The sequence below is a fragment of the Mustela nigripes genome, chromosome 3, assembly GCF_022355385.1.
Source record: "Mustela nigripes isolate SB6536 chromosome 3, MUSNIG.SB6536, whole genome shotgun sequence".
Lineage (NCBI taxonomy): Eukaryota > Metazoa > Chordata > Mammalia > Carnivora > Mustelidae > Mustela > Mustela nigripes.
In genome coordinates, this window is record NC_081559.1 from 190,200,253 (window position 1) to 190,220,677 (window position 20,425).

Sequence of the window (20,425 nt, forward strand, 5' to 3'; positions counted from 1 at the left end):
GATCAGGCAGAGCTCTTAAAGGTCAGACCCATGACGTGGTTATCCGACATCTGGGAATCTACTGGAAGATCAGCATACAAAATTGGAACAAAAGTGCTCAGAGCACAACTTCTCACAGCCTTATTAAGAGTGGAAAGCTGCCAGGCGCCTGGGTGGCTCAGTGGGTTAAGCCGCTGCCTTCAGCTCAGGTCATGATCTCAGGGTCCTGGGATCGAGTCCCGCATCGGGCTCCCTGCTCGGCGGGGGGCCTGCTTCCCTTCCTCTCTCTCTGCCTATCTCTCTGACTACTTGTGATCTCTCTCTGTCAAATAAATAAATAAAATCTTTAAAAAAAAAAAAAAAAAAAAGAGTGGAAAGCTGCCTATAGGTCCCAACATAAGGAACTAGTTTGCTTGCACGTTTATTTTTTCTACTTATTTATTTATTTATTTGATTGTTTGTTTGTTATTCTACTTATTTTATTTATTATTTTTCTACTTACTTTATTTTTGTCACTCATTTAAGAAAGGACTCCAGGCGCTGGGGACACAATAGAGACAAAAACAAACACAACTCGTGCTCTCTTGGAGCCCACCTTCCGGAGGACGGGACGGGCCAGATAACCACCACAGAAATGGGCAGGTAGGGACCACAACCTCCCTGTGGGGATGGGAAAAGACAGGATGATGCTTTCTGACCCCAGACCTGGGCAGACTGATCAGTCTCGGGGTAGGGCGGGCTGTCCTGAGCACTGAACATTTGAGCAGACAGCTAAGGACGATTAGGAGTTAAGCAAGCCAGGGACAGGGGAAGCAGGGGAAGGAGGAAGAGGCACCTGCAAAGAGACAGCAGAGAAATACAAGGGGCCCAGAAGGTGAGGGTACCTGCTGGAGCCCAGAGACCACAGGCAGCCGATGAGCAGGCAAAGCTGGAGAAGTGGCGGCCCCAGGAGGTTCCGCAGGCCAAGTTCTCCTAACACCTCTGGTTGAGGCCTTGAAGGGCACAACCAGACAGGCGTTGTACTAGATCTCACCGGCTACGGTGTGAGCATCCTCATCACAACGTAACAGGTCACTACAGAAGGACCATGAATGATCCGAGTAACGCAGGAACGCATGTGCAAAGTGACTGTGCAGTAAGAGCAAGGCACAAAACTGCATTATAAAATACAAACTCGATTCCATAAAATAAACGGGCTCAAAAAGGGCTAGAAGGAGACACATTAAAAATATTAACAGTGTGGGCGCCTGGGTGGCTCAGTGGGTTAAGCCTCTGCCTTCAGCTCAGGTCATGATCCCAGGGCCCTGGGATCTAGCCCAGCATCGGGCTCTCTGCTCAGCAGGAAGCCTGCTTCCTCCTCTCTCTCTGCCTGCCTCTCTGCCTACTTGTAATCTCTGTCAAATAAATAAATAAAATCTTTTAAAATATATATATATGTTAACAGTGACTCTAATACAGTCATGAGATTACAAATGATCCTTATTCTTATAATTTCCTGGACTTCCAAATTTTCCATAAAATCAGCTCATGTCCTACCTGTGTGAGAGCCTACCTTGTATGTTGCTGTAACCTAGAAATTTGTATCTGCATTTTACAAAGCAAAATCAACATGTACAATCAAGTCTCTTTCCTATTTGGTAAATGGTACTATAAAATACTGTCAGAACACATGACAACTGGAATACAGCCTAAATCAGCTGTTAGGATACTGTGTCTATTTGCCTGTTTCCTAGATGACCAGTTAGCTGAATCCGCCCCCAGCAGACCCTGGAAGAGTGCACAGACAGTTACCTAAGGTCTACAAATCAACTGGAGACCAAAATATCTTCAAATTTAATTCCATGACAGTTTTGCCAAAGGAACGAGGATTTTTACAACTTCATCAATAAATTCCGTTGCTTATAGCTGCAAGCATACAGGGTTGAGGCTACAAATTAGCGAAGCATCCCCATGACATAGATTTTATCATTTATTCTCACCACTAAAAGAAGTCAGAGTGTATGAGAGACAATCTTACACCTGATATAACAGAAGCTCAGAGGCAAACTCACTTGTGTCAAACACAATAGAGTAAAACTTCATCCAGACGACACCCGCGTCTGTCCTGTTCGCTCTCCTCCCCAGTGTCTGGCACGTAACAGGCATTTAATCTGTCGAGCTGAGCCCTAGTAGAAGAGTCTAGAGCCAAGCCAGGTCTGTTTGGCACCAAAAGCTATGCTCTCTTCAAGAACAGCTCATTTCCCCTCTTTGAGAAACAGGTGAACCCCACCAGCGACTGGCATTTTCATTGTCTTTCCTCTCAGCTGGGAAAATGTTTGCAGAGCTCAGATGATCAGTTTGCTAAGCCACCTGGGCAGCACTGATCACAGCTGAGACGGAGACCCTGGGGAGGGTGTGGAAAATTAACTACTCATTCACTATGGGGTGTTGACTGACCCAATGTGTTTGGAGGGCAGTTTGCAGTGTTGATTAGTTTTAAGTTCTCATGCCCTTTGAGACAGCAATCTCAACTCCAGCAATTTCTGCCACAGGAAGTCGTGAAGAGGTACAGAAAGACGAAGGTGGCAGAACCTTGAGAGCGGCACCGTCCATAAGAAAAAAATGGCTACAGAAACTATAGTGCAGCCATCCCATAGCAAACGCTTATTAAAACATAGGTACTGGGGGCGCCTGGGTGGCTCAGTGGGTTAAGCCTCTGCCTTCAGCTCAGGTCATGATCTCAGGGCCCTGGGATCGAGTCCTGCATCGGGCTCTCTGCTCAGCAGGGAGTCTGCTTCCTCCCTCTCTCTCTGCCTGCTTCTCTGCCTACTTGTGATCTCTCTCTGTCAAATAAATAAATAAAATATTTTTTAAGAAAATAAGTACTGGAAAAGATTTAAAAAAAAAAAAATTGCTGGGGCGCTTGGGTGGCTCAGTGGGTTAAAGCCTCTGCCTTCAGCTCAGGTCATGATCCCGGTATCCTGGGATCGAGCCCCACATCGGGCTGTCTGCTCCGCAAAGGGCCTGCTTCCCCCTCTCTCTCTGCCTGCCTCTCTGCCTACTTGTGATCTCTGTCTGTCAAATAAATAAATAAATAAAAATCTTAAAAAAAAAAAAATTGCTAACAGTGCATTTGCTATTTTGTATTAGAAAACAATAACAAAATTAAAAGGCTATATTTTAGTGTATCATGAAAAACTTATGGTGGCCTATGACCAAACTATCAATAGTAGTGACCTCTAGAAGAACTGTGGATGACTTTAGCCCTACATCATCTGGAGTGCTGGAACTTTCTATAAGATGTTGGTGTTACTTTTAAAAGTATGGAGGGCAGGGGATTTTTCTTCTCACCATGTATGTGTGGCTTTAAAAATCAACGCATTTACTAACGCCTTTGTTTATGCCTCTTTTATCGAGGTTGAACACACATTCACCTAAATAAAACGCTCCGCCTCCATGAAGCCAACTGGTTCTCAGTTCCAAAAGTGTGTGGACCTGCCACGCATTTCACATGCGATACAGTCTCAGTCAACACAGAAGAGCCATAACAGAGGGTCTGACTCCTAGAAAATCAAGAAACCAATGTCCCCCACAACTCACTTTGCAAACAGAGTCCCAACAAACTAACATGCTGGTCCTCTGGCCCACTACGGCCGTCACTGGAGTCCAGCTCCGGCTGGAGGCACACAGACAGACATCTTACCTGCTGGACTTCATGGGCTGTTCGTACGGTGTCTGCTGAATGGCATACTCCTGGTACCCTCTCCGAGGCACCAGGTCAGCCGTGGTGGCCTCAGGGTTGGCAGCACCTGTCTCCGGGGGCCCGGCCTCCACTGGAACAATCTTGGTAGCACCTGAGATGAAGGTACAAGGCACCCTGCATTAAAGAGGCGCCACAGGGGGCTCTGACCCCCCCCATACACAGGAGCAGAGTCCCAGAAGTGTGTGTCTTCACAATGTGCCGCCCTGGCAAGGCATGGGTTTTCCTGCAGTTCACACATTTAACTTCTATGTCTGCGTCTGTGTGTGTTTGTGGAGCAGAGGGGAAGGGAATCTAGCAGAACATCCTTCTGGGCCCCCTGAATGGCGCAGCTGGTTGAGTGTCAGACTCTCGGTTTCGGCTCAGGTCACGATCTCAGCACGGTGAGGCAGAGCCCCGCATCGGGCTCTGCACTCAGCATGGAGTCTGCTTGAGATTCGACCCTCCTGCCCTCTCTCTCTAAAGTAAATAAATAAATCTTTAAAAAAACAAACAAAAATCCTCTGGGGTAATTTTCACTTGATCTAGTAAGAAAAAAAAAAAAAACAAGACGGGGACATATATACACCTGTTTACTCGCGGGTTTTCCACAGGATCACCTGTGTCCCACTTTGAACAAATGGAAAACTGCATCAGGAGATTACGAAGCAGTGGCTTCAGCTGTGAACAGGAATCCCAGCTGCCAGGGGTCCAGTCCCACATACGATATGACCTTACCATGGCGTGGGGGGGGCTGTTTCCGCCCTAGCAGATGAAGGGTGTGGAGTGCAAAAACTCAAAGGTCCTGCTGCTTGTGCGCTTCTAGGATGCAAATGATTGAAGACCTTGTATAGCAGTGGACACAAGCACACACACGTGCATCAAAGCAAAGGCTCCAATCTACCCCATTTCTAGAATAGCAGAGGAATCAATTGCACATTTGCCTCCACTTACAGAAAGCTCAAAGGACTGCCATCAATTTTAAAGACGTTACTGCTAACCTCTAGAGATGGCAAAGAACAGACAGCCCCTCCCTCTCCAAGGTTTTGCTTCCCGGGCCGACACCACCCTGAGGTAGGCTGGGGCAGACACAGCAACTTTCCAGAAAGTTCTAGACACGTGTTTTTCCATGCCTTATTTCCTACTGATCATCCTACTCTGCACTGAGGTATAAAGAGGCACCCACCGGCATTTCCACTTTGAATAAGGAGTGACTACTATTACCATCAAAAAGAGGTGCTTCAAAGGCTGTAGCTGCTCTTAAAATCTTAAAATCCTGCACCTGATTTTAAATATTATTTGACAACTATCACACCAAGTGGATAGGGAAAAAACCATCATATTACTTTGTAACCCGCTATCATAATCTGCTTTTTGTCCAAAGTATCCCTTCCTGAAAGACCTTTTTTTAAAAAGGTAGTATAATATCTCCACTCTATTTTATGTGAGAGGAAAGGGAGACTGAAGTCTCCAATATTATACAATATGTGATGAGCCTACGAAAGATGGGCAGAGGGACCATGAGAGTGCAGGCTCTGGGGACCAGGGGCATCCGTCTGGTCAGAGCGGGTCTGTCTCCCACAGGAACCCCACCGCCAAGGGCAGTAAGGGGAGGGCACCCCGGGGACACGGGCTGGGCCAGGGGAGCAGAGGAAAGAAACGTGCCTATGGGGCCTATGGCAGCAGCAGAACCCCGCCCCTCCCCCCACCTCAGACGCTGTCCACAACCGGCCTGCAGGAACGGGCCCGCTATGGTGTCACACAAATGGGTAGCCAGTGCGGGTCCCCATCGGTAAGCCAGCTGCCCGGACCACAGGATCCAAACTGTCGGGCTGCCTAGTACAGACTCAGTAAAAGATGCCTCTTTTGCCCGTTCCTGCTTGCTATGGTCACCTGGAATGGCTTCGTGGGCCGTTAAAACCACACTTATGATGGGTTTCTTCACTCCAGAAACCTGCCCGGCCTCCTTTCCTGAGGGGATCTTCTGGACTTTCTCTGTCCTCTGTGTCCGCGGCCTCCTGGGGGTCTTTTCTCGATCATCTTCCTTATACTTCCTTTCCAGTTCGAGATCAGATTCATCACCTAAAGAGCAAACAGTACCTAGATGCATAAAGTGTCCTTTTAGATCAGTGACGGAACTAGAGATTGCACATGACCCTTTCATGGGACAGTAGAAGACATACCTACATGGAATACATACACAGCGGTCCTCACTGCTGTGAGGGCCTCTCACTTCTGCCATTGTCTTTGGTTCTTTGGGATCTCGTCTGATTCAGTACGTAGTTCCCATACCGCCGCCACAGGCCACCATCGGGGCATTGCCACAGCAGGCATAACTCTGTACCTGGGTCTCTCAAAGCCTGCCAGACCGCAGAGCCACCATGGAAGATATGGTCTCCGAGATTTACAGCCCAGGAAGAACCATTCAAGCCACAACCACTAGCTACCTTCCACGGTGGCTATAAAGCCTGATAAGGTGCAGACACAGACCAGACCCCATCCTTAAAAGCCCTGCAGTCTGGTGGGAGCGATGGAAGATAGAAAACCAACGGTTCTGCCTGCTGCATAGCAACAGCTTCACAGAGACACAGGGAGGTAAACATAAAACTGGGGCAGGGAGTAACAGCCCGCTCTTAGAGGGCCTGAGGGTGCCCGCACCCTCCATCCCTGAGTGCAGAGCTCACGGACACCAGACTAGTAACGTGGGTGGGCAAAGCCACTGGGTGGGGCTCCAGGGAGAGCACAGGCCCCGGTGCCAGTCCAGGACGCCCTGTCAAGACTGAGGACAAAGTCACCAGATCTCTTGATTGTTCAAAGAGGACAGAAAATCCAGAGTTTTTTTTTAAATGAAACCTTCTGATTTTTCAAGGTTGACACTCATCTAAAAAAAATCTTAAAACAATGGGAGAACCAAGCACAACATGTGTGAGGCTGCCCTGACCCACAGCCCTCCCCGGCTGCTGTGGGAGGCCGGGGTGAGCCCCTGGAACATGTTATGTGGGAGAGGGGCGACCCTACATCCGTGCTTCGAACCCGTGCCACCACTGGGGAGGATGAACTGAGTGCGTTCAAAAGACATCAACACACAAAAGAATGGATGTGTCAGCCACAGAAGGAACAATGCTAACTTCACACGGCTAGACGAGGCAGTGGCCTGAGGGCTAAGGAACACTCCAAGACAGAAAGGGAAGAATACAGTGCAAGAGATCCTTTGAATGCCAGCTGCTCCAGATTCTGAAGGAAATACAGGGGAGAAGGGGGAAAAGCATTTTCCGTCTTAGAATCACAACCACAAACCTGAAAGAAACTGCCCAAGAGTCACCTCTTTGGAATGTCAGACAAGCAGAAGGAACCATTCATCACAGTGCAGTGGGGGACACGCAGCCGGGCGGACGGACAGTGGGGTTCAGAGAGCACTGGCGGGGAAGGGGGTGCATCACACAGGTGAAGTTGGAACCGCGCAGCAATAAGGCAGAAGCTAGAGAAGACTGGAGAAACCAAAGGGAGAGTGCCTGGGGCAACTCGGGAAGTCTGTGCTCGCCAAGATTCAGGTCTGCCTATGGCCAGACCTGCACAATAATGGACCAACTGGGTGGGGGGGGGGGGCGGACAATATAAAATGAAGAAGCACAAATTCTCTGGGAGGCCTCCCGGTGGGAGGAAGGCTCTCTCAAGATGAGGCTAGGAAAACAAGTGGCTAACGGGGAGGATTGCTCAAAACATACACTAACGTTCTGTGTTCTACCAATGACGTCTTCTGCTGCTTGTCTCCGCAATCAGGGGGTGCCTGCAACATATGCAGACCCGGTGGAAACAGTCTTAGAGAATTTAATTGCTGGAAAGGGTCCTCAGGCGATCAGTGTGAGCATGAAACATGTTAACATTGAACTAAATAGAAAAATTAGCAGATAAGAGCATGAATCAGATGGACTGTATATTACTACTCTCCAAGGCCAAAGGGGAAAGTCAAGGACCACCACACAGGTCCATCCTTTGAGGAACATGACAAGTCCTGCAGAGCTAAAGAACAGGGCAAAACAAGTGACCTGCAAAGTCGCCGCTGGGGCTCACGTTCTGTGAGGCTGGGTCTGCCCTATGCCTAATGGGGGAATTTTTTTATATCATGTTGTGGTGACTATATTAAAACATCTCAAGAAATCTACACGTTGCCTGAGTCACAGAATTCTTTATGGGGCCTAGACAGTGGGTGGTACGCGTATAAGCACTCGCAGTAGAATATACCGGACGCTCTGAAGAGGTAGAAACAACATGTCAAGGGATTTTTTTTTGCTTTTGTTTAAAATGATGTTCCACTTTAAAAAAGAACTCGCCCAGGTATACAATTCAGTATGTGGGCGACACAGCAGGAATAGATACATTCACATTAAAATAGAAAAAGAAAAGGAAAGAAAAAAACAAGGGCCCTGAGAATTTGAGCTTGCCGAGAGCTGAACCCCGGTTAAAGCCAGACGGCTTTAACTCTGCATCCACACGGCGGCGGCTTTAACCGCATCCACACGGCGGCGGCTTTAACTCTGCATCCACACGGCAGCAGCAGGGATCTCACAGCCAGGCCCTGGACAAACGGGACCTTGACCTTGCTGTAGGCATCGTATGTCAGTTAGGACGGCGCTGAAGAGCAGGCTGCGTGAGAGTGGTGGACGGTAGCAAGAAAGGTCTGGAAGCGTCTGAGCTGTCCCGGGTGGAGAAGAGGAGATGGGGCGAGAATGCCACCTCTCTGCCCACAGGGCTCACACTTTGGCCACCGAACCCACTGCTGGTGCCCGTGCCTCCTCAAGGGTGGTGCTGTCCAGCTACAGGGACAGAGAACACTGCCCAGTCCCACACCCCCCACACCCCCACCTGGCAGCTGGGGCTACAGACCCTCAGTGCAGTGAAGCGGGTCAAGCTGAAAGCGGCCAGGGGTCTTCTGGGAGCAGTTTTTCTCCCTAAGAAAAAAGAAACCCCCTCTTCTTCAACAGGACTTTACCATGTCCGCTGCTTGGAACTGAGATAAACACCCAGAAACTTCAAGAGATCAAAGTGAAAGGCGAGTCAATGCCTTGAGGGTCTCAAAGGGAAAGGTGGACCCCGGGATCCTGAAGGCAGCTACACCGCTGAGCCCACCCGGGAACCGCCGGTCCTGAGACCCCGTTACCCAAAGGAACAGCCATCCTCGTGCTCAAACACACGTGCAGCTGGTGTCTCTGCTATGTTGTCCTGATTATCACACTCTCCACACTCTCTCGGGCCTGAGCCAAGGGTGAGTCTGTTCAAAATTGAAACATGCCCCTGTCCCGGCCCCCTTTAAAGCCCTTCCATGGCTTCCCTCTCATCTCCATAAGGAGAAAGGACTAGAAAAAGCCCTCTGGGGATCCGCCATAAATCCTCTCTCCCAGGACCCCTGACTTGTCAAGGGAAAGCCTCCCACACACGCGCCCACCACTACTCATCTGCTCACTCCCTGGGGCTAGAACGGCCCTGGATGACGAGCTGACCCAACACCAGGACGTTCACCTTGCACACAACACCCTCACCCCACGTACCCTGCCTTTCCAAAAGACAAACACACATACACGATTTATGCACGCACACGCATGGGCCAACGGATCACCGTATCAATGGGTGGGCTTCTCACATTGCTTTGCAATTTTCTATTCAGACGCCTCACCGTGCCGTGATCTCCTGGAAGGTGGGCCCACGTCTTCGTGTTATTTGCACACCTAGCACAAGCCTGGAGCAGAGAAAGGGCCCGTCCGAGGTGACAAGCCCTGCTGTGCTGTGCTCCGAGAAACCCAGCTGCAACCAGTGGGCACAAGTCATGACAGGTTTCAGCCAGAGAAAGAAATTTCCAGCAGTGAGAGCTGTCCAAGGAGGGATGAGCAGTCTTTAGTGATGCATCTCCAAGGACAGTTTTTAAGGAAGCTTCGGATCCCATCTGTGACGCTGTGGGGAAGACGGCACCACCTGCGAGTCAGACTGGGCAGCCTCTGTATCTCTGAACTCTCGGCTGACTCACAGGGAGATGGCGCTTCGCTGGAGGAACAGGCGTGGAGAGCAGGGGGCAGGGGCAAGAGAGGCCAGGAAAATGAGCAACAGGGGACAGTAAAGGGAAACTCTGGGCAAGACACTGGGCGACAGACCACTCTGCACCTCCCTCCTTCCCTGCCGGCCAGAGAGTCCAGTTCGTGCTTTGTGCAGTCCTGACCACCCCCCCCACAGAAATGCCAGTGCGGCTCTGGCTGTGTCCCCTCAGCCCCTGCCCTCCTCCGGCAGCAGCTCCAGGGGACAGCTCACACTGACCATGCCCTCCAGCATCCCACCTCTGCTGCACATGGCGCCCTTCGGGGTCCCCGCTGAGCCCAGAAGTGAAGACGACTCAATATGATGGGGGCCGAGCCTCCATTAATGAGGGACAGGAGCCAGCATGTAACCGCCCTGGGCTCCTGACTTGGGGGACACTTCTGGAAGTCATTCTGAAGCTTCAGGATCCTTCAGGATCCTAGAAGAGTCGAACCTCTGCTGACGGCAGCCGTGAGCCAATACCGAAGCCTCGGCTCTCCTGCCGGCCTGTCTCACCTCCCTGTCACTCCTTCACTCCTGCCTCCTCGGATCACCCAGAAACTGTCCACAGCCACGGCCACACCCAGGGGGACAGATGCTAAGATGCTTTCCATTAAAGTCTGCCTCAAATACACAATCTGCCTTGATTCTCCGCGGCCTCATGCAACGTGGAACCGCAGCCCATTCAGCTGCACTCCCTTCTCCAGAGCTTCTGCAGTCTCCGTGCAAAGTTTTCCCACCGACTCAGGCACCACATGGCAAGCACTGTCCTCAGCAGCCTTGGAAATGATTCTTGGAGATGGTGTGACGTGGTCTCTTCAGCAAGGGAGCAGCACGGACAGAACAAAGCTCCCGTGGGAAAAGCAGCATGTGCGTTCAGGGAGCGGCAAATCATTCCAGGCAGAACACGAAGCGTGAGAGCCGAGAGCCAAGAAGGTGAAGACAGACAGGCAGACACAGCCCACAGTGACCCTCGACGCCACCCAGAGACTCTGGGCTACAAACACAGGCGTCGACGCGGAGAAATGAGGGGCCGTCTACAGCGCTCCTGCGAGCCAAGCTCCTGACAGTCGCCAAAGCTCTCCCACGGCCGGCGCGACTTCCGACTACCGAGTCTTCGTGCCCCGCCATGGCAGGAGCACACAGCAGGTGTTCAACATCCGTCCTTGGAAAGGAGGGAGAATGGAGGGAAACGGAGAAGAGCTGAAGAAAAGCCTTGCTGGTGATTTCGTGCCCATTCCCACGTGGACACCTGAGCAGCTCTGCCTGCGCCTGAATTTCCCCGCAGCCTCACCGGCCCCCTCCCTGTACTCTTCGAAGACGTCTCTTCTCTACTGAAGGTCTCGTGGGCTCAGCCCCGAGGTCCCGCCGGTGCGCGCTTTCCCGAGGCTTGCTGATCGCACCTGCCCGGACACACTGCAGATACTCGCCTGCTTCTGCTGAGTTACTGACTTGTTCAACTTTCCCCCTCATCCCAGCGAACACCTGCATTCCTCCTGGTTGCTTTTTCCATCCGAAATTGAACAGCTCCGCGGCAGGTGCCTGTGTGTGTCCTGCACAAGGCTGTGGCGAGTCACACGGGCCCGCTGGAGGACACAGGACAGAGGCAGTGGGGACATCCCGCACCCCAGTGTCGGGGGGCCTGGGGCCAGACTCCACTCGACCACTTCCAGTGGGACTTTGGGAAACTACTTCACCTCCATAAAATCCCTCAGAAAAAATAAAATAATGGCACGGGCCACAAAGACAACTTTGAAGATGAAATGACACAGTTCACTTGCAAGTCCCCACACACATTAAACACCCATCGCCTCCACCCTGTCCTGGGAACGCCTGGGACACGGCCGCATGCCCTCAAGACTCCTCTCATCCACCTGCCTTCACAGTCCGCTCTGACGACTCGGTCTGAGTCAGCTCAGGCAGCTGCCACAGATCGCCACAGACCGGGGGCCTGCAAACGGCAGAGTCTGTTCCCCACGGCCCGGAGGCTGGAATTCCGGGATCAAGGCAGACCTGGGGCCAGGTGAGAGTCAGGTTCCTGGTTCTTGGCACCTTCTTGTATGTCCTCACGTGGAGGAGGGGGTGAGGGGGTACCTGGGGCCTCGTTCACGAGGGCTCTGCCCTCAGACCCAATCATCTCCCAAACAGTCCTCCCTTGGATACCATCATCTTGGGGATCAGGATTTCAGCACAGGAATCTGTGCCAGGGAAGGAAGGGGCCTGGGGACACAAACACTCAGACCACAGCAGGTTCCTGTAGAAGAAACAGAGTCGGTAGCCAGAGGCAATCTTGAGGCACAAACTTCCCCAACCCTGTCCCCTCGGGGCATCTGTTGGTCTGTCCTTCTGATGTCCCTCTCAGCACAGGCTCCTTCTGGAACTAGAGCTCAGCCCTCTGTGGAGAGCAATGGGAGGAAGACCCTCACCCACACGCTCCTGCAAGGAACACAGCCCCCTTCCTCTGCTGAGAGGACCTGAATCCTTCCCAAGATATCCTGCTTTGGATTTGGCTTTGCTTTTAAGACGTTTAACAGCCCTGCCATGCCAAGTGAGCAAATACCTAACACAACTTGCTCCGCCAGCATTAGCAACAATTACAATTTAAAACATCTTGGGCAATGACACAGCAGGAGGCCAAGAAAGCAACAGCAAAGAAAGTCCAGGGACCACCGCAGTCGGTGATCCTAAAGATGGAGGGGCAGATGGTGGTAGGGAGTCACTGCACAGCTGCCTGTCCTCAGGCCGTTACCAACTCAAGGGCAAGCGGTCTATGCGGGCAATTAGTCTGGGAACACAGACCTCTCCCTGCTCCCCACACATGGCTTGAGGTGACCTGCTGGGGAACTGTCTGGCCTGGACATGCGTGAGAGCCCCCTGAGCTCTGACTTACTAAGTTGGCTTTAAAGAATAAACCGCAGGCAGTCTCGACTATCTCGACCATGACCACCACGCACAAACCCACTGCCACGAGTCTTCCAGGAAACGCAAGCTGAAGTGTGTTGTGCAGACAGCCACACTCCAGGGTGACCAGACTGGCCCCTCTTCACCTCGGGCAAAGGGGACAACAGAAGAGGAGCCCGGCATGACGCACACCTGAGTGTCTCGCTGCCTCCCCCCCAGGCTGCTGCTGCTCAAGTCTCCCGTCCCCCTCCACTCCAGTCTCCTCCCCCGAGCTTCTGGATGGGACGTGCATGGCAATTCTGCAGCAAGGCAGGGGGTGGTTTGTCTGGTGTCCAGTCCGTGAAAGTAATAATCGGCACTGACCTCCTAAGGACCCTCCCCTGCGAAGTCCCAGCCCTCTGTCCACATCTGCCACCTAAACTCTCCCACGACTGTCCGTCCTTTGGCCACGCTCACTCCAGACACAACACTATTGGAACCCGAGGCCAATTAAACCGCCAGGCTCTGCGGCCACATTCACTTTTATTTCCAGGACTCTACTTGGCCGTGACTCGGGAGGGCCAAGGCAACTGTGGGTCTGACTTCAAAGCCTGTCTCTCCAGTTTGCCAGCCTGCTTGCTGGTTACCCTCCTCGCTCTGGTTAAGTATTCATGTCAAGCACTGCTCTTCTGAAAACAGAATTTCTCTATAATAGCAAGTTCAACAGTAATTTTCTACCACTTAATAAAACATATTCTCTTTGTAAACTGACGTCTCACTCTCCTCCTATTTCCAGATCTTTTCAGGGTCCGTCCTTCTTAAATCAAACATCATTTTGCACAAAAGAAATAAATATTTCCTTCGTGTTATCAAAGGACTAAGGATGTACTGGTTCTCTAGTAGTCACAATTCGTTCCACAGACCCTTACGGAGAGCCAAGCACTGTCCTAGGCTTTGGGGACACTGTGCATACCAGAGAAAGACCCATGCTTCCTGGAATGTACTGCTAGTAGGGACATTCAGTATCTTTAAAACATGATAAACAGATAAATTACATAGTACCTTTGAAGGTAATCAGGCTCTTGGAAGCTGGGCAGGTCTAAATGTTCAGTGTGGACTCGAGCGCTCTAGTTCTGATCTAACAAACACAACTCACACAATCATTTCCTACTGATGAGGACAGTCACTGTGACGCGGCTTATTTACTTATTTGATGGCTCGGTCGCGTCTGTTCCCTGCAGTGAGTGCTGTGAAGCACCGCAGGATTTAGTCCACTTTGCAGGAAACCTAGGGACTCGATCAAGTGGTGAGCCGCCAGGACCTCACACTTCAGCAGGCGGGAAAGTCAGCCTTTCATTAAACAGAGAATGAATGGAGGCCCCTTGGGTGTCTGGCTGTTGGGACCCAGGGAAGAAGCAGGCCCACTCTTACCCCCAGAGAGCTCTGAAGCTCACCCACAGACCACGGCCCCAACCCTTAGCATGCTACACATGTCACCCCCTCCTTTGGTCCCCGGGCACTTATGAAGTTGCTCTGTCCCTCAGCCCGTCCTAAAGATCAGGCTCAGTGAGGCGGAGAAGCGACAGGACAGAGAGACCCTCCCCCGGTAGGCGGCAGACCCAACATCACACCGACATCCGTCTGTGTTAGAGCGAGGGCTTCCCACTGCCCTCACCTGCGTCTGCTGGGCGCAGGAGAGAAGTTTACACCGAGTTCACGTACAGGACCCACCTGAACCCCCAGGCTCCACGGCTGAAAGGAGAGACGGCCCAGAAGTGATCTGCGTGGCCACCCCTCTGCTCTGTCCCTGGGTAAAGCAGCTGGGTGACAGGTTACCCAGGGCAAACACTGGCCCTGAACAACTTCTTTCCTCTAGCCCACTGCCCTCTACCCTACAGGCAGCCAAGAGGCCATCCGCTCCCAACAGCCACCCATGCCCCCCACCTGCCTGCCACACTAAGACCCACTGCACTATCGACCACACAGCTGGCCACCCTGATCGCCACACAAGCCCCCTGCCCCCGGGGCCGAGCGCTCACAATCCCCACGGCTGGTCAGTGACATGCCCAGGCTCCTGCTTTGCAGCCATGCTCCCTGCCAGGGAGAGGCAATTCTTGGGCAGTGAAGAAAACCAGAGTCTGGGTTTCGGTCACACAGGGAGAGGCTGACATGTTCCCTGCACTGAGACAGACGAAGGTCTCGGGCAACGCACAAGGCGAACTACAGGTGGCCCTTCGGTGACGGCAGATGCTGACAGCAGGCTGACACCGACTAGGCTGGGATAACCCGCTCAGCCTTGCTTCGGAGACCGCCCAGCTGACCCCCTGGGCCTACACAGCAAGCCTGATGAGAAGCGCTGGCCAGCCGGTGTCTTTGGGTTTTTTTATTTACTTATTTTTTTGTTTTTGTTTTAAAGATTTTATTTCTTTATTTGACGGAGAGAGATCACAAGTAGATGGAGAGGCAGGCAGAGAGAGTGAGAGAGAGAGAGGGAAGCAGGCTCCCTGCTGAGCAGAGAGCCCGATGCGGGACTCGATCCCAGGACCCTGAGATCATGACCTGAGCCGAAGGCAGCGGCTTAACCCACTGAGCCACCCAGGCGCCCCAGCTGGTGTCTTTGAATGAACATCAGCCAGTGTGGAAAACAAAGCTGCTGGCGGCAGCTGGGGGAAGGGAGCGCCCAGGTCACCCCTCCAGGCTTCTACACCCTCTTCCTAAGGGAAACCATCGTCCAAATATCTTGTTTTGTGTACGAGTGATAATTACACAATTAATTTTAAGGAAGTATTTTGTCTTCAAATTGTAATAGAAGCCTAAAATAACTCCACTGAGCTCTAGAAAAGGCCCTGATCCAGCAGAAAACAGGATGTGATTTCGGTGAGATGGACAGCGGAAACCTGACTGAGGGAGGGGCCCGAGGTCACCCACTTCACACCATGTCGCATCATGGAATCCCAGTGTGACCCTCAGTGCATGAGGAGGGCGCTTCTGCGATGCTTTTAGCCCCAGAACACTTTTCAACTGAATCATTTAAGCAGTTTCAGCATAAACAATCGTGACAAGGGCATGACTTCTCTGGTTAAAGTGGCTGGGGTCCCCCTCCCCACGCTGCCCCGCCCCCAACCCATCCATTCTGAGCCGCAGGCACCTCTGAAGGGCCCCGAAAACAGCTCGAACACTGGCGGCTGAGGGTGCCCAAGGCAAGGCCGAGTCAACTACACTCCAACCAGACGGTCGCACTGAGCAGCCACGGCAGAAGCAGGCGGCGTGAGCAGCGTCAGTCCAGAGCTCTCCGAGCGTGCGATCCGCACGTGCAGAGCGAGATGCTGCGAGCTTGAGCACTGGAAGGCGGCTCGATGAAGCACGCACAGTCGTCCCTCGGGACGCCCACCTCGGGCCTGGGGCTGGGCTTCCCGTGCCTCGAGTCTCGGACCGCTGCGAGCCCGGACAAGAGAGCTGCCCGAGCGCCAGCCTCCCACAGGCCCCGGCCCGTACATTCCACCGAGTCACTGACATTCTGGGAATTAGGACTTTTAATTTCTTGACATCCGTGCGTTATTGCTCTTCAAGCCCAACACACGATCGGAGCGCCTTACACTTCATCTCCTTTAGAAGACGGAGTTTAAGAGCAATGGCACGGCACAAAGCGGAATGCGGAGCCTGCTGCAGAAGCACATGTTCACAGACGGGTGTGCAGGGCCGCAGGGCTGAGGACCCCTCCCCCGCTCTGACCCCGTCTACGACTGGGCCTTGGGGCCTGCATAGGCAGGAAGGTGCTCGGTCTACAAAACCAGGGGCAGAGTCGCTCCAGGGATGGAGACCAAACACCTGTTCCATTCTCAGGGCAATGAGCAAAAGCCCAGAGCCCCGCAGTGTTCTAGGAAGTCCCCTCGAGCCTCCCCACCTCCACCCAGCTGTGCTACTCCCATGGGACCTCCCCTGCCCTCGCGCCTCCCTGAGGTCTGGCCACTGGCGGCAGCAGCAGGAGACGGGGCAGGGGCAGTCCGCCCCGGCTCCCCACCTGCTGACTCATCTGAGCTTGCTTCAGGCTCTAACCCGCACTGGCCCTTGGAGCTCTGGGGACCGCCCCCCCCCACTGCGTCTATACGCAGGGTGCTAGCAACATCCTCGTGACCCCGCTGTCTAGTTTCCCAGAGGACCTAAACCTTTAATACAGGATCCCCTTACTCAACCCTCAAGCTGCCAACTCAAGCATGCCATGTGCTCCCTGCCCACATCCAGTCCCCTCCAGTCACCCCCAGATGACGCCACTTCCCACCCCCCATCTCATCACGCGTTCCCAAGACCAACGGCCCCTACCCCAGCTTCCATTCCCTTCACCTCCAGGCCTGCCTGTCCTGCTCCCCCTTACAGGCAGCCTCCTGCTCTCCCTGTCCCTCCGCACGCTCAGCGGCAGGGGCCTCTGCCCAGTGGATGCCCCACCCACTTGGGCCCTCAACAAAGGGTGGCCCCAAGCCTAGGGCTCCCGTCCATGCAGATAACATCCCTTTGGACACCCACAGTCCCCCAAAGTCCACACACGACCAGAAGTAACTTGTCCTCTCTTCCCCAAAGCTGCTTCTTCCTTGGGTTCCCAAGACTGGCAGGGCCCACCCTCCACGCCGGCACCCCAGCCGACACCAACACCTGCTCCCACTCCCTCCCTCTTGCTTCCCACCCACTCCAACCTCTGCCCAGGCCCTGGCAACCAGAGCTCTCGAATATGGCCGCTTCCCTCCACTTCCAAGGCCACTGCTGAATTCAGATACGTGGGCCCTCATCCAGACCACCCTGCCCTCCCAGGCTGCCTCGCCTGCAGCTTCTCCGCGAGCCCTTCAGACTTCATTGTGACGACTACGGGTGCTCCTCACACTTACCTCGAAGTGCTAAGATTATTCCGCCCAGACCCCGAAGCTCTGAACAACTTTGCTGCACGAACTGTCTTCCCTGCTGTCACATCGCCAGCAACATCCATGTGCCCGGCAGCCGGACAGCGTCGACACACTCAGCACTTCTCACGAATCATGAATGACCCACGGCAGAAGCTCAAAAATATTCCTATTTTCCTCAACCCCTAACTACACACACACACACACACACACACACACACACACACACACACACCCTTACCTCTGAGGAGCTCCTCTGACCTTACAAAGAAAAACTAAGCCCCTCTGAGGAAAGAGCTCCTTGTTCCTTGCTCCCCATCCCCTCCTGTCTCAGAGGGGATCCTCTGGGAGGGATGCTGTTCCGTTTTCCGACCCCACACTCAGCAGTGGGATCCGTGTTTGCGTTTGTATCGCTGAGTTCCCCACGGGCCTTCCAAGAGCCCCTACAGGTACTAACACTCGAGCCGGGCAGGCAGACTCGGCCAAGGGCAGGTGAAGAGTTAAGCGTACAGGCAATCAGACGTTTGAAGAAATTAACTCATATGCACTCATTTATAATTAACGCTGCGCTAATATTCTCAAGTACCTATTCTAAATTGCCCAAGAACTAATTAAATCTCAGAACACCCCAGAGAGTAAAGTGTTATCAGCCACATTAATAAAAAGCTCAGAACAGTTGTCAGAACAGCAGACGGATAAGGGATTATATTCTGGGACTCTGGCACCAATTCACTCCACACTGCTAAGACAGCAGTTTCTGGAACTTATTAGCCCACGCTCCTTCCATCGGACCTGCTGAATTCGCATCACTTTTGCTTTTGCTTGTCCCCTCAGGCCTTCTCCCATCATTCCGGCTGTCCTGCTCCGAAGGAAAGCCAGGCAAGCACCCGCTTCCAGCAGTGACCCCAGGGAGTGACAGCCATGAAAAGAAGCATCTGAGGGACACGAGGCCTTTGTCTTCCATGCGACCCGTGTTCTCGTGTCCTGACCGCACCTGCAGGCTTGTGCCCCAACTGTCATGAAGGAAATGCCTATCTCCCCTTCTCTCCACACACACAAATGCCAAGTCACCCTTAGACGTGACACTCGGGCCCCCTCCTCAGGAAGCCCACCGGCATGTACTCCACAGACACGTGGTCCTCCCCAACTTCTGTTATCTATTCACCTCGCCGTTCCCCTTTCAGACACTCAGCTGCTCAAGGGAAGAGACTCACCTTACTCAACTCTGATCCCCCAACTCTGGCTGGGCACCCCACCACAGCACAAGCCCAGGAATCAGGAGAGAAAAAGAGACGAGAATCTGCCTGCTGTGGGGCTCTCAGCCCTCAGCTTTAAGCAGCCCCCTTGGCAGCCTGGAAGCACCAGGCACAGCAGTAAGGTGGCTGTAAAAGCTTCGGGCCGTGGGCCGTGGACCACTCATCTCATCCCAACTTCCTCGCCGGCCCAGGTTTGCACTAGACAGCGCGCACTCCTTGTCAAATGGGGTCACAGGCAAGGCAGCCCCGTCCTGGGAAAAAGCATCCATTAGAGTGAAAGCCCACTGTGCCGTGGCCTCCATCACACCCTCTCGGGCCCTCCGCACCAGGACACAGCAGGCAGCCCACCGAACTGCAGACGCAAGCACTGGGCTGCCCCCTCCGCCTCCTGACACGGAAGGAGAGACTCCCCCACACCGTCACGAACAGCCAGCACGGCCCCCACTGGCCTCCAAGGTGCTGAACAAGGAAGCCCTCACTCAGAAGTCCAGCCATACAGTCCTGCTTAGGTGGGATCTTATCCATTCCGCCCCCTCCCCCAGTCGCTGCAGCAGAAGGGTCTGAGTGCCCCGGTACCCAAGGGACACAGCAAGGCGGGAACAGAGAGATCGGGGTGCACAGGGTCAGATCTACCCCCCGCTTCTGCGTCTCACACTGGGACACATCATCCCCAACAGGACCGGAGGCTTTAGCTCAGAAGACTCTGGACCAGGGCAGGGAGCAAGGTGGAGGACCAGCAGCCAAGAAGACAGCCCGAGCCATATGACCAGGGCTGGAGCTCAGAGGTCTAAGGGATTCAGGTAACGGCCAGCTGGCCTTGGACAACTTCCCTCACATGCCAGAGCCTCTTTCTCCTCTTCTGCAGTGAGATGGCGGCCCCACCCTGGCATCTGGCGGGAGGACCAGAGGAGACCCTCGGCGCCCTGGCAGCTGGGCACAGCTGGGCCCCCACGAAGAGGGCGCATCGGCATCGCTGTGGAGCCCAGCCAGGGCCAGTGAGCATCACGGTCCCGCTGACCCGAGTCTAGGATTCTGCAGACGCAGGGAAGTGCTGGACTGGCTTGCCTCTAGAAACTCTCCAAACACATAAACACGCATCTATAAAAGTTAGCAGCCTGATGCACACCCACCTCTGGGGCCCCTAGAGCTCCCCGTAGGTTCCAGGCCATAGGTCCCACACCTTCTTCTCTCCGAGCACACATCCTGTTCTCATCCATCAGAACCTCGCTTCAAGTATCAGAAGCTACCAGAGTAACGAAGGTCCTGCGCAGGTATTTTCACCACGCAGACATTCACCAGCTGCCTCCATGGTGAGGGGCAGCCCTGAAGAGAGAGCTGGCAGGCGGGCTCAGCAGGCACAGGGGGCTAAGAAGAAACAGCTGCCTGCCCCAAAGGAGCCAGGAGACAAGTGGGCACAAGCAGGCAGAGCAGCGACCCAGAGGAACAGTCCAGTCTGGGGGAAGGACAGGCAGGCCATGGGGGGATGCGCAGGAGGAAAGTGACAGGTCACCTTTGCATTCGACACCTCTCTGTGAAGGGGCGGCCTCGGGCCTAGTTGAGACGTGGAGCGACCAACCAAGGGCTGTGGCTGGAAGTGCCTGGAAAGCTAGACCTGAGGCAGGGAGGGCGGCCAGAGAGGG

General features: G+C 53.5%; 1 protein-coding gene across 1 annotated transcript in view; it reads right to left on the reverse strand.

Moving 5' to 3' along the window:
- The window catches only part of ZFAT (zinc finger and AT-hook domain containing), a 188,897-nt gene that overhangs the window by 115,196 nt on the left and 53,276 nt on the right, over positions 1-20,425 (reverse strand). The window contains exons 4-5 of the mRNA XM_059395207.1: positions 5,591-5,779; positions 3,662-3,812 (exon numbers count right to left, since the gene is read on the reverse strand). Of these exons, the coding sequence (XP_059251190.1) occupies positions 3,662-3,812; positions 5,591-5,779 (340 nt within the window). The remainder of the gene's footprint in view (positions 1-3,661; positions 3,813-5,590; positions 5,780-20,425) is intronic.